The following is a 12,526-nucleotide window of genomic DNA, read 5'->3' on the forward strand; positions in this document are numbered from 1 at the left end:
TAGTGGTATCTGAGAATGTTTCAAGGGTATTGCTAGATATTCAGTGAGTGAGCAATTGTTATTTACTTTAACATTGAATAACTGGGGGGTATACGTACATGTGTAGCATATGTTTCAACTATATGTAGGCCTACTTTTGCACAAAATACAGTCCAAAAGTTCCAATAAACCAGTAGCCCATAGCTTTTAGACAATATGAGCAGATAACCTTAACAGACGATCTTATTATGGGCTCCGACGTCCACAAGTGATCCTGAGGGTGCCGTAAAACTCCTAACATGTGAGCGATGTTCGATTGAAATAATGGTTACAAATGTAGACTAACAGCTAATAATGCCATTGGTGTTAAACACACATTATGATATCAATGAAAAGTGTCGAGAAATTCACTCAAGCCAAGTAGTAGGCCTTGCCCATGCAAAGTGAGGATGTCGATTGCGCGTTTACTCCAGTCATGACGGTAGTTAAAACCCGCAGTAACTTGTTTATTTCTGCCTGGCGATGGTCTTGACTGCACGCCTACCTCAGCAGACTTATCCCCTATGCCAAAGCTAGTAGTTGCACTGCGGCCAGCTTGGTAACTTGCGTAGCCTTCACCGCTTGATTGCTGCGGCTTTTTCAATCACTGACGCGTCTAATTTTAAGACCTGGAATAGGCTTTGTTTAATAGCACCTATTTACCTATAGGCTATAATATATATATATTTTTGTTGTTATCTTATTCTGTCTTGGTAGGACGCATAGACTAAGTCTTCATAAGGTAAGGCTATTAGGGATAGTTTTAGAGCAAGTAGGCTATTATTTTCATCAGGAGTTAGCTTTCAAGCTAAATTAAGAAGTCTGTTTTGATGCCGGATTTTGAGCATTTCAGATTTTCATACTCAAGCATGAATCCATTATTGGGGGAGAACGCGTTCCTGGTTCAGCAACAGCAGCATAACCAGATGGGGAGCCATTCTAATTCTTCCATGACAGGCCTAGACTCATACGGTGCATCTGACTCAGGCTTCATCTTGGGCGAGCACACCGTGTTTGGACAAGATGGGATATCTGGCCTGGACTTTAATGCGCTGCCACCTTCGGGACTCGCGTATCTGCACCAGAACAACATGCACCGTGCGCCACCGCCCCCCGCAGCGATGGCCCTGCGTAACGACTTGGGCTCCAACATCAGTGTTCTCAAGACCTTGAATTTGCGCTTCCGTTGCTTTTTGGCTAAAGTTCATGAACTGGAGCGTCGGAATAAAGTTTTGGAGAAGCAGCTTCAGCAGGCTTTGGAGAATAATGAGGACAATTCAGAACGACACGGGAAAAAGCCATTGACTAAGGAAATGGGAGTCCAGACTGGTTTCGTAGGGCCCATTGCAGTTAGGCCCGGACATATCCCACTCCAGAACATCAATAACTCTGCATACCTGCCCGGGGGTCTTCTCTCTCCATCACTCAACAGGCCTACAACTCCCTCCTTTGAGTCCAACAGCAAATCAGTATTTAGGAACTTGACTCTTACTGACTCGAATTCCGACCTCAATTCCAACCAACTCACTCCACATATATCCATCAGTCCTTTATTAACCCCTACTGATCCTTCCAAGACTATATCCAACATTAACGAGAAATATGTCAGTTCTGGGACTGGTATGTCTACTAACCCGCCTCCCCAGTTCCTTCCTGGCACCGTTTGGTCCTACAACCACGACCGCAGGTTTGGCGCGTGGAGAGAGTCGCGTGTAACGGGCACAGGTGTGCCTTGTGCCCAAACGGACGGAGTAGGTGTTCAAATCGACACCATCACCCCTGAAATACGGGCCCTGTACAACGTATTGGGCAAGGTGAAACGAGAAAGGGATGAGTATAAACACAGGTATTTAGCTGTTTAACTTTTATAATTAAAGGCCTGGGGCCTATGTTATTGTCACCTGTAGGCCTGATGTGTGATGTCATTTATTGTCTCTCTAGCCCACTATTATTAGGGCAACACCCCTAGTCCAGGATTGGCCAACTCTCCTCCTGGAGAGCGAAGGGGTGTCCAGGCTTTTGTGCCAGCCCTACTCTAATCACACATCCGGTTCTACTAATCAGTGATCCTGTTTATAGTTACAGATACCATACAATCTCAGTGTCCTTCTGACAAAGTCTTGGAATATAAAAGTGGTTTTGTCATAGAAAACTAGAACAATGATTGAGTTGGAGATATTGTCTATTAGGATTTGTATCAATTTACAGTGGGTTTTCCTATTACAAATGTGGAGTGCAATGTATCTCAACTAACAGTAGCCTATTTTGAGCCTATTCAGCCATTGTGTGTTTTTGCTTTTTTCATACCAAATTACACCCCAGAACCCAAGAAAATAACATTACATCATCATGCAAGGTCTACATGAGTTGCATGCGTATCTTGTAATATAAGGCAGAGCTACTGTATATTACAGGCTTTACAGTTGTCCAGCTTATGATCATGCTGCAAATGTACTATGTAGCTTAGAACTGAGTTGAAATGAAGAGACATCTGTTTTGTTGTTTTTGTCGTCGTCGTCATCATCATCATCATCATCATCATCATCATCCTCATCATCATCCATAAGATGGCTTCTGGTTACTGTGTAAATCTTGAAGTGTTTTAGCTGCTCTACTTTTTGTCTTCAAATTGCCCCTGTACTTCCCAAATGATATGCCATTACAAGGCTTCACTATAGGCTTGTAGGGGATCATAGTTTAAACAGTTAATCACAGCATTTAAAAGAACAGCACTGGCCAATCTCTTATCCAATAGGAGGATTATCAAGAGAGGGCCGAATAGGCTGGGGAGAAGTCAGCAGTACACTTCTTTTCTCTCTCTCTCTCTCTCTCTCTCTCTCTCTCTCTCTCTCTCTCTCTCTCTCTCTCTCTCTCTCTCTCTCTCTCTCTCTCTCTCTCTCTCTCTCTCTCTCTCTCTCTCTCTCTCTCTCTCTCTCTCTCTCTCTCTCTCTCTCTCTCTCTCTCTCTCTCGCTCTCGCTCTCGCTCTCGCCCGCTCGCCTCCGCCCCTCTGCGTTTTGTCTCAGCACCTGCAATGCAGCACTGTACTGAAAGCTGTGACCGCTAGTGGTGCCACCAGAGACTGTTCACATTATTCTCTCTCTTTTTCATGTTCCCTCTTTCTCTTCCTCTCTCTCTCTATCACTCCATCTCTTTTTCACTCACCCCCTCTCCCACTATTTCTCTCTCACACACACAAACTCTCTTTTCCGTTCTCTTTCGCTCTCTCTCTCTCTCACCCCCTCTACCCATCCCGTACGAGCACTCGCCCTCTGCAGCATCCGTGAGAAGACGCTGACATCACTAAATGACATCAGTAACCTTTCCTACAGCCTATAGTCCACTGTCTGAATGTTAATGGGAACAAGGCAACATCATCTCTCTCAGTTTACAAGCCTCTATGACCTGCCAGCCGAAACACCCTCCTGTAATTCTCTTTTATTGAGAAGGTCAAATGGCTTAACACGGGAACATTTCCAATCATCTGCCTTAGATCTCATTAAAAACAACTGTCTCATAATAATACAATATCATACAATTGGTTTTTGTGTAATGAGTCTCCAGGGGGCTGTGGGAAGATATAATAGAATAGAATAGAACTTCATTTTCCTTTCAACTAATAAAGTGTATACCGTTAATAGCTTGTACAACTTACAAGTATAGCATTAACAACAGGCTACTGTATACACTGCAGACTGATAACAGTGCGTATAGGTAACATGCAATATGGCACATGCACCCTCCTGGGTTAGGCCACTTCACCTTCTGTAAGTGTTGCAGCAGCGTGCTCTACAGGCATACTGCATAGTGTCCTGTTGCGTGACGCAGCTGAGGAAGGGAGATTAGGCGCACAACATGGATACAAACACCATCAAACTTTATTGAACCGCATGAACACAACACTGTAGCCTATAGTAGATGGTATTAGGCTCTCTGCCTGGTTTCTGGTTTCTGTCTCTAACTTTGACAAAGCTATCTTACTCAGTCACAGATGGTTGTAATAATTGAGGTTCTAGAATAGCCTAAATAGACAATAATGGCTATTGTGGGATTGAACTGCTGGGTGTCTAATTGGAAGTTGTGTCTTTGCATCTTTGATACTGGCTGTCTGGAAGTAGTGTCGTTATAACAGTGGGGGGGTTGACGTCATTACTGTTCCCAAAAGAGAAGAGACAGTGATGATGGTGTGTGATGCTGTGATGATGACTTCCTCATCAATCTCCATTCTCATCTATATGATCACTGTGTGTGTGTGTGTACGTGTGTGTATGTGTGTGTGTGTGTGTGTGTGTGTGGGGGGGTTTCAATAGATGGGAGGAAGAATACACAGTCAGAGTGGACCTCCAGGAGAAAGTGACTGAGCTGGAGGAGGTAAGCCCATAGCTGTGTCAATGATAAAGGGCAATCTGCGATTGCTACATACATTTTTTAATTATTGATATATAGCCATTGATTCTTGAATAATAAAACATATAAATGCCTCATGAGCTTAGTCCAACTGTCTAACCCCCTCAGAACCCAAAATACATTGAACAAAAATATAAACGGAACTGACTGCAGGAATGTCCACCAGAGCTGTTGCCAGAGAATTGAATGTTCATTTCTCTACCATAAGCCGCCTCCAACATCATTTTAGAGAATTTGGCAGAACAAATGTGTAACGATGCCAGCCCATGACCTCCACATCCGACTTCTTCACCTGCAGGATCGTCTGAGACCAGGCACCCAGACAGCTGATGAAATTGAGGAGTATTTATTTCTGTAATAAAGCCCTTTTGTGGGGAAAAACGTATTCTGATTGGCTGGGCCTGGCTCCCCAGTGGGTCGGCCTGGCTCCCAAGTGGGGGGCATATGTCCTCCCAGCCCACCCATGGCTGCGCCCCTGCCCAGTCATATGAAATCAATACTGTAACTCAGCAAAATCTTTGAAATTGTTGCATGTTGCGTTTATATTTTTGTTCAGTATATAAGCATGTTTTACTCCATTGTTTGTAAACAATGTAATTGTAAACAAACACTGTATAGCTTTAAAACATGGTAAAACTAATTTTCAGGTCATGGATGGTCAGTCCTTGTGTCCATAGCACTGTCTATGAATTTGATAGTGGTTACATTTCTCCAGCCCCATCCCTAAGCTGTTTACCTAAAAATGAGGAGGGTGGATGTTTTGTTATTGTTTGAACTGCAGATTATCCCTTTAATATTTCACATCCCAGTAACATTATGATTCCACTTTAGATCAGCTGGGTTGATTATAAAGTAGTAGTAGAGAGCGTATTTTGTAACTTGAGCTACAGTGGGGGAAAAAAGTATTTAGTCAGCCACCAATTGTGCAAGTTCTCCCACTTAAAAAGATGAGAGAGGCCTGTAATTTTCATCATAGGTACACGTCAACTATGACAGACAAAATGAGAATTTTTTTCTCCAGAAAATCACATTGTAGGATTTTTAATGAATTTATTTGAAAATTATGGTGGAAAATATTTGGTCAATAACAAAAGTTCCTCAATACTTTGTTATATACCATTTGTTGGCAATGACACAGGTCAAACGTTTTCTGTAAGTCTTCACAAGGTTTTCACACACTGTTGCTGGTATTTTGGCCCATTCCTCCATGCAGATCTCCTCTAGAGCAGTGATGTTTTGGGGCTGTCGCTGGGCAACACGGACTTTCAACTCCCTCCAAAGATTTTCTATGGGGTTGAGATCTGGAGACTGGCTAGGCCACTCCAGGACCTTGAAATGCTTCTTACGAAGCCACTCCTTCGTTGCCCGGGCGGTGTGTTTGGGATCATTGTCATGCTGAAAGACCCAGCCACGTTTCATCTTCAATGCCCTTGCTGATGGAAGGAGGTTTTCACTCAAAATCTCACGATACATGGCCCCATTCATTCTTTCCTTTACACGGATCAGTCGTCCTGGTCCCTTTGCAGAAAAACAGCCCCAAAGCATGATGTTTCCACCCCCATGCTTCACAGTAGGTATGGTGTTCTTTGGATGCAACTCAGCATTCTTTATCCTCCAAACCCGACGAGTTGAGTTTTTACCAAAAAAGTTATATTTTGGTTTCATCTGACCATATGACATTCTCCCAATCCTCTTCTGGATCATCCAAATGCACTCTAGCAAACTTCAGACGGGCCTGGACATGTACTGGCTTAAGCAGGGGGGACACGTCTGGCACTGCAGGATTTGAGTCCCTGGCGGCGTAGTGTGTTACTGATGGTAGGCTTTGTTACTTTGGTCCCAGCTCTCTGCAGGTCATTCACTAGGTCCCCCCGTGTGGTTCTGGGATTTTTGCTCACCGTTCTTGTGATCATTTTGACCCCACGGGGTGAGATCTTGCGTGGAGCCCCAGATCGAGGGGAGATTATCAGTGGTCTTGTATGTCTTCCATTTCCTAATAATTGCTCCCACAGTTGATTTCTTCAAACCAAGCTGCTTACCTATTGCAGATTCAGTCTTCCCAGCCTGGTGCAGGTCTACAATTTTGTTTCTGGTGTCCTTTGACGGCTCTTTGGTCTTGGCCATAGTGGAGTTTGGAGTGTGACTGTTTGAGGTTGTGGACAGGTGTCTTTTATACTGATAACAAGTTCAAACAGGTGCCATTAATACAGGTAACGAGTGGAGGACAGAGGAGCCTCTTAAAGAAGAAGTTACAGGTCTGTGAGAGCCAGAAATCTTGCTTGTTTGTAGGTGACCAAATACTTATTTTCCACCATAATTTGCAAATAAATTCATTACAAATCCTACAATGTGATTTTCTGGAGAAAAAAATTCTCATTTTGTCTGTCATAGTTGACGTGTACCTATGATGAAAATTACAGGCCTCTCTCATCTTTTTAAGTGGGAGAACTTGCACAATTGGTGGCTGACTAAATACTTCCCCCCCCCCCATTGTATAAAGAACTATAAATTAATTATTCAATACACTGCCCATTTTGTTTATTATGCGTACTTATACTCATAGTCAGTTATGTTATGTCATAAATGCAATGCAAATGAGGCTCCTTGTGTGTGTGTGCGTGTGCGTGTGCTTGTGTGTGTGTGTGTGTGTGTGTGTGTGTGTGTGTGTGTACGTACAGGACCTCCAGGAGAGCGAGGTCTGTCAGGATGAGCTGGCCCTCAGGGTGAAACAGCTGAAAGCTGAGCTGGTCCTCTTCAAAGGTCTTATGAGCAACGTGAGTGCCTCATAGCACTGTTGGGATAGCTCACCCCAAATTCAAGCTGTTGAGATTTATATACCTCAAAAGTAGTGGAATAGGAATTTAGCTCTACTCACTTTTGAGTTACAAAATCTCGAAGAAAATACTTTTACGGTATTGGTACAGTTTACTTCGAAAATGTCTTTTAAAATACAAATAAGATTTGGGAACACATATTTCCTTTTGCGAGTGTCACTCACTCTCCTCTCTTTCGCTCTCGTCTATCAGAACCTGTCGGATCTGGACAGTAAGATCCAGGAAAAGGCCATGAAGGTGGACATGGACATCTGTAGACGTATCGACATCACAGCTCGCCTGTGTGACGTGGCCCAGCAGAGGAACTGTGAAGACATGATCCAGATCTTTCAGGTCAGAACCGCTCATAGGCCACTATACTACTAACTATACTATCTGTTAAGTAGCCCCTAGACACTGATTTAAGGTCAGCTTAGCATAATGGTTAAGTGTAGGATTTTTCCAGGGTAAGCTGATTCTAGATCTGTTGGAGCAATCATCGATTAGTATAATTACGACAGGACTGAATCTGTGGAGGCATTTCCACTCATATCTTCTAGGCCAAAAGTGGATGGGAATTAGAGATGGCGTCTGCCATACCTGTGTTATTACACCTTAATAACATGTTAATTACACCTTTATTACACTGCTATTACACAGTTGTTACACCTTTATCTAGCAGATGGCCACACCTCCTTCCACTCTGACCCGCCGGCCCCGGAAGCAGGCGGCCCAATCGGTTAACGGGGACGAACCAACCAGCATCTCTGAGAGCGAGGCGGGCAAGGATGAGGAGTCGTGTAGCACGTCAGCCAATCAGATCAATGAGGAAATGCAGAGGATGCTGAACCAGTTGTGAGTTTTCTGGGCTGCTCCTTAACTATTAGGATATGGTCAGCAATCGAGGTCTGCTAAAGTCTCAAACATCACACCTGGAGAGCCACTCTGTACGAACACACTTAATTCAAAAGCTTGTGGTCTCAATTTCAGACCATGATTATTTGAATCAAGACTGTTAGAGTTGGGCTGGATAAAAATCCTGCACACTGCTGATCTCCAGGACTAAAGTCTGTCACTTGTAAGCCATGAGTGGACCAGAGTCGGCCAGTGAACTATAAATAGATGTACAACTAGTAAGCCATACTATTGTTGGTCTTGCAGGAGGGAATGTGAGTTTGAGGACGACTGTGACAGCCTGGCCTGGGAGGAGACTGAGGAGACTCTGCTGCTGTGGGAGGATTTCCCAGGATACACTCTGGGAGCAGTGGAGACCCAGGGAGAGGTAAGCCACTATACTTGCCACTAGTCACTGGCTGATCTAAGATCAGTTTTGTATTTACCAATGTAATGGTTAATGTTAGGAGCTGGCTAGGTTAAGCTGATCCCAGAACTGTGTTAAAAGGCATGTTTTAACCTAAGCCACTGTACTTCCTGCTTGTCAATCATTCTTATGGTTGGGCTGCCGTGTCTGTGTGTCTGTGTCCTACTTAACACATTGTATGTACAACTGTGACATTGGCATGTCCTGATCCCTGGATCACAGTGTAATGCAGATAAGCTGGTAGCACACACACACACAGACACACGCTTATCTTGATTTACCCTGGTACTGTTAGTCATTCTCATTCACAATAACAATCTGGTTAGTCAAGAGTGGACAATTGAAAAAATAGTGACAATGTTTTAAAATCTGTAGACAGTCTCAAAAGAAAAATAATCTCGGCCATAGAGACACTTTGGAATTGAGCTGTGCTTATGCAATGGATGGGCAGTGTATTACATTTCCATAAACTGGTTGAAGTTTATTTCGTCCAATCAAATCAAATCAAATTGTTATTGGTCACATACACGTGTTTAGCAGATGTTATTGCGGGTGTAGCGAAATGCTTGTGCTTCTAGCTCCGACAGTGCAGTAATATCTAACAAGTAATATCTAACAATTTCACAACATATACCCAATACACACAAATCTAGTAAATAATGGAATTTAAGAATATATACATTCATCTCATGTATATTAGGCAAATTAGCACAAACCAATGTTTTCTCTCTCACTCTCTTTCACACACACACACACACACACACACACACACACACACACACACACACACACACACACACACACACACACACACACACACACACACACACACACACACACACACACAGCAGCAGGAGGAGTCCATAGAGAAGGTGATACAAGACACAGAGTCCCTCTTCCAGACCAGAGAGAAGGAGTATCAGGAGACCATCGACCAGATCGAGGTGAGACACACACACACACACACATGTACACACGCACGCGTAAACAAAGCCCTTTTCTAAGCACCAGTTTTCCAGTGGCTGTTTGTACAATATAAGGACTTTGCTGCATGAGGCTATTTATAAGCCTGCAGAGAGCGATGAAGCACTACTGTAAACAGAGCCATAAATACATAGAAGTTTCTCTGGGATTATTATGGAAATATTATGGAAATAAACAAGTCAGCCGTTCCATATGCTTACATGAATCACTGTTGAAATGAGTTCCTGTGTAGATGATAAGTTAAAATGAAGTAACAAATTAAAGGTAGGTCTTTTTTTAGAAGAAAACTTTTTTCCCAGATGTCCTCCTCTTGTTTGCTAAATTGCTAAATTCTCTGTTACCTGTGGCAACGATAAGGACAAATACAATCAACCAAAAAGAAAACACAGAAAAGAAAACAAGATTTATGCAAATGACTGCGGCCTTTGGTTTTGCACTTGCAAAGATCCTGCCCCTCATTACTCAAAGAATGTTGTGGTGACACTTTAAACCTGAGCGCAAACTTACAGTATGGATTGTCTTACGTTGTGTCGCCACAGTTGGAGTTGGCCACGGCTAAGAGTGACATGAACAGACACCTGCACGAGTACATGGAGATGTGTTCCATGAAGCGAGGCCTGGACGTGCAGATGGAGACGTGCAGGAGACTCATCACCCAGAGTGGAGACAGGTATCAGACACCTCTGCATGGTGCTGAACACTCTAAACGCTCAAAAAGATACCCTAGGTATGAGATATCAGTATAAGATACCTGTATGAGATATCCAAACAGTCAAAGAGATACCCTAGAGATACCTAGAGATACGGCTGGTATTAGATACCAGAAAGAGGTGAAAGATAGCAAGTTGTATGAGATCTATGCTGTAACTGTGAATACTCTCGCAGGGTGACGCCAAGCACCGTTCATTTGTAATCATCTAACAATAACCCATGTAACGAAATACAATTCTTAATGTATGAAATATGCACCTGGTGATGCATCTATTAAACGTGTTTTTTATTTTTTTATTCACTACAGTACAGGTTAACTCTTTAATTCTCCCAACTGTACTGATACTGATAGATTTCATATATTAGAAAGACGTGGGCGTAGGTCTATGAAATACTAGGCAGACAGAGATGCTAGTGACAGAGGCACAATATTATATTCCATGATGCCAGAAGGATAAGTACAACATTTCATACAATGAAAGTGATAAACATATAAGATTGTAGACAGTGGAGAATGGAGAATACAGGTGCTGTCATTAGCCACACTGTACCACACTGTACTATCATTACATTGACCTGTCTGTGAGTATGGTAGCCTGGTCCCAGATCAGTTTGTGTCGTCTTGCCATCTCTTATGGTCATTATTACACCAATGACCATAGGAGCTGGCAGGACGGCACAAACTGATCTGGGACCAGGCTATGAGTACGGACCGTTGAGTCATCTTGTCTCAAGGTCATTGCCTGTTGTATTGACTCCACCTATTCGTCTCCCTTTCAGGAAATCTCCCCCTCTCATTACTGCAGCAATGGAGGACTCTGATGACGGCGAGAAGGAGAGGAATAAGGCGTCCCCACCCGCAGACTCTGAAAGTGATGAACCCTACTGTGACACAGAGGTTAATAGTGGTACCGTCCCTCACTTACCATGGAGGAAGTCCTAACCCTTACTGATGATGCTCTGTAGATGTACTATAGTCTGGATAGTGCTGTTGTTTACATTTTTTGCCAGGGCCAATTGTCACCACTGTCCTCTTGTGGTTCAGGTTATTACGACACCTAATCTGAGGATAGAACTAAATGGCACTTATACAAGGAAATCAATTGGATTTCTTAACATTGTGCTATTTATATGATATGAACGATCAAAATAAATATATTTTTGTTAAGTTTGCCAATTGATCTTGCTATATGTACTGTATCAAGGTCCAACCGAAAACAATTTGCACTCAGTCTTTGTGCAGTTACAGATTTGAAACCACAGCTGAATTTTTGAAGGCAAACAAAAAAAATGCACAATTAGCAAACTATTTGCACAGGATATGTAATTATCTAGTAGTCTGTCGCAGTCAAACAAAATGAACATTTACAGTTTGTTAAAGGGAAAGGGCCTAGCTGTTGATAGCCATCTATGAAAATTTATTTTCTTCTTAGTTAATATCCTTCTCATCTATTTTCCATTTTTAAAAGTATGGATACAATTTCTGAGAAACATATCGAAGGATGTAAAGCCTTTTTAATCAATCTCACAACATTCATATGTACACAACATGTTATTAACAGAGAGGTTCAGAACATTCGTATTTACATTTTACATTTTAGTCATTTAGCAGACGCTCTTATCCAGAGCGACTTACATACATATATATTTTTTCATATTCGTATGTACACAACATGTTATTAACAGTGAGGTTCACAACATTCGTATGTACACAACATGTTGTTAACAGAGAGGTTCACAACATTCGTATGTACACAACATGTTATTAACAGAGAGGTTCACAACATTCGTATGTACACAACATGTTATTAACAGAAAAGTTCACAACATGTTTTATTATTTTTTTATTTGCTTGGTTACATATTCATGCACTTTATTTATTTCAGCACTTTTTCATTCGTCATTGAAATTCAGATAGATACAGTATTTTATTTTGAAATGAATAAATAACTTATTTTTATTGCTATTTATTTATTTTCTATTACAATTGCAATAATGAAATTATGATAGTTGATAGTTTTTTATATGAAATGCCCAGGATAATATTATGTTGTTTTGAAAAGACAATTCACAAAAGCCATTGGTATAATTATTCCCCAAAGTTTAGAGTTAAAAGTAAACCATTGGGACCATTAGCTTTGTACTGTCATGCACATTGCTGTAATCCCAAACTATAAGCAAACATAGGAGCATACTGCATATAAACCCCTGGATAGTGTTGATATCGCAACCCACATAAACATGTCCTAAAAAAGCACACACTCAATGCTAGTG

General features: G+C 42.0%; 1 protein-coding gene across 3 annotated transcripts; it reads left to right on the plus strand.

Moving 5' to 3' along the window:
* The first annotated feature begins 295 nt into the window (after positions 1–295).
* Positions 296–12,212, plus strand: LOC121586426 (non-homologous end joining factor IFFO1). Of its 3 annotated transcripts, none has more exons than XM_041903096.2 (9): positions 296–1,864; positions 4,327–4,387; positions 7,102–7,197; positions 7,450–7,590; positions 7,919–8,091; positions 8,398–8,518; positions 9,409–9,501; positions 10,081–10,268; positions 11,033–12,212. In XM_041903096.2, exons 1-9 carry the CDS (start codon positions 849–851, stop codon positions 11,193–11,195), a joined length of 2,052 nt encoding a protein of 683 aa, XP_041759030.1. In that variant the 5' UTR covers positions 296–848; the 3' UTR covers positions 11,196–12,212. The 3 variants fall into 3 exon arrangements, with proteins under 3 accessions (XP_041759030.1, XP_041759029.1, XP_041759032.1); XM_041903095.2 differs by having other exon boundaries at positions 298–1,864; positions 9,406–9,501; XM_041903098.2 differs by having other exon boundaries at positions 301–1,864; positions 9,406–9,501; positions 10,081–10,211.
* Positions 12,213–12,526: the final 314 nt, after the last annotated feature.

This window comes from Coregonus clupeaformis, chromosome 17, assembly GCF_020615455.1.
Source record: "Coregonus clupeaformis isolate EN_2021a chromosome 17, ASM2061545v1, whole genome shotgun sequence".
Classification (NCBI taxonomy): Eukaryota; Metazoa; Chordata; class Actinopteri; order Salmoniformes; family Salmonidae; genus Coregonus; species Coregonus clupeaformis.

Bases quoted from the DNA above. Each gene is read 5' to 3' on its own strand.
- LOC121586426 (XM_041903095.2), top strand. From the start codon at position 849: ATGCCGGATTTTGAGCATTTCAGATTTTCATACTCAAGCATGAATCCA. The intron at 7,198-7,449 runs GTGAGTGCCTCA...CTCGTCTATCAG, and splicing joins TCAAAGGTCTTATGAGCAAC to AACCTGTCGGATCTGGACAG. The intron at 8,519-9,405 runs GTAAGCCACTAT...ACACACACACAG, and splicing joins CAGTGGAGACCCAGGGAGAG to CAGCAGGAGGAGTCCATAGA.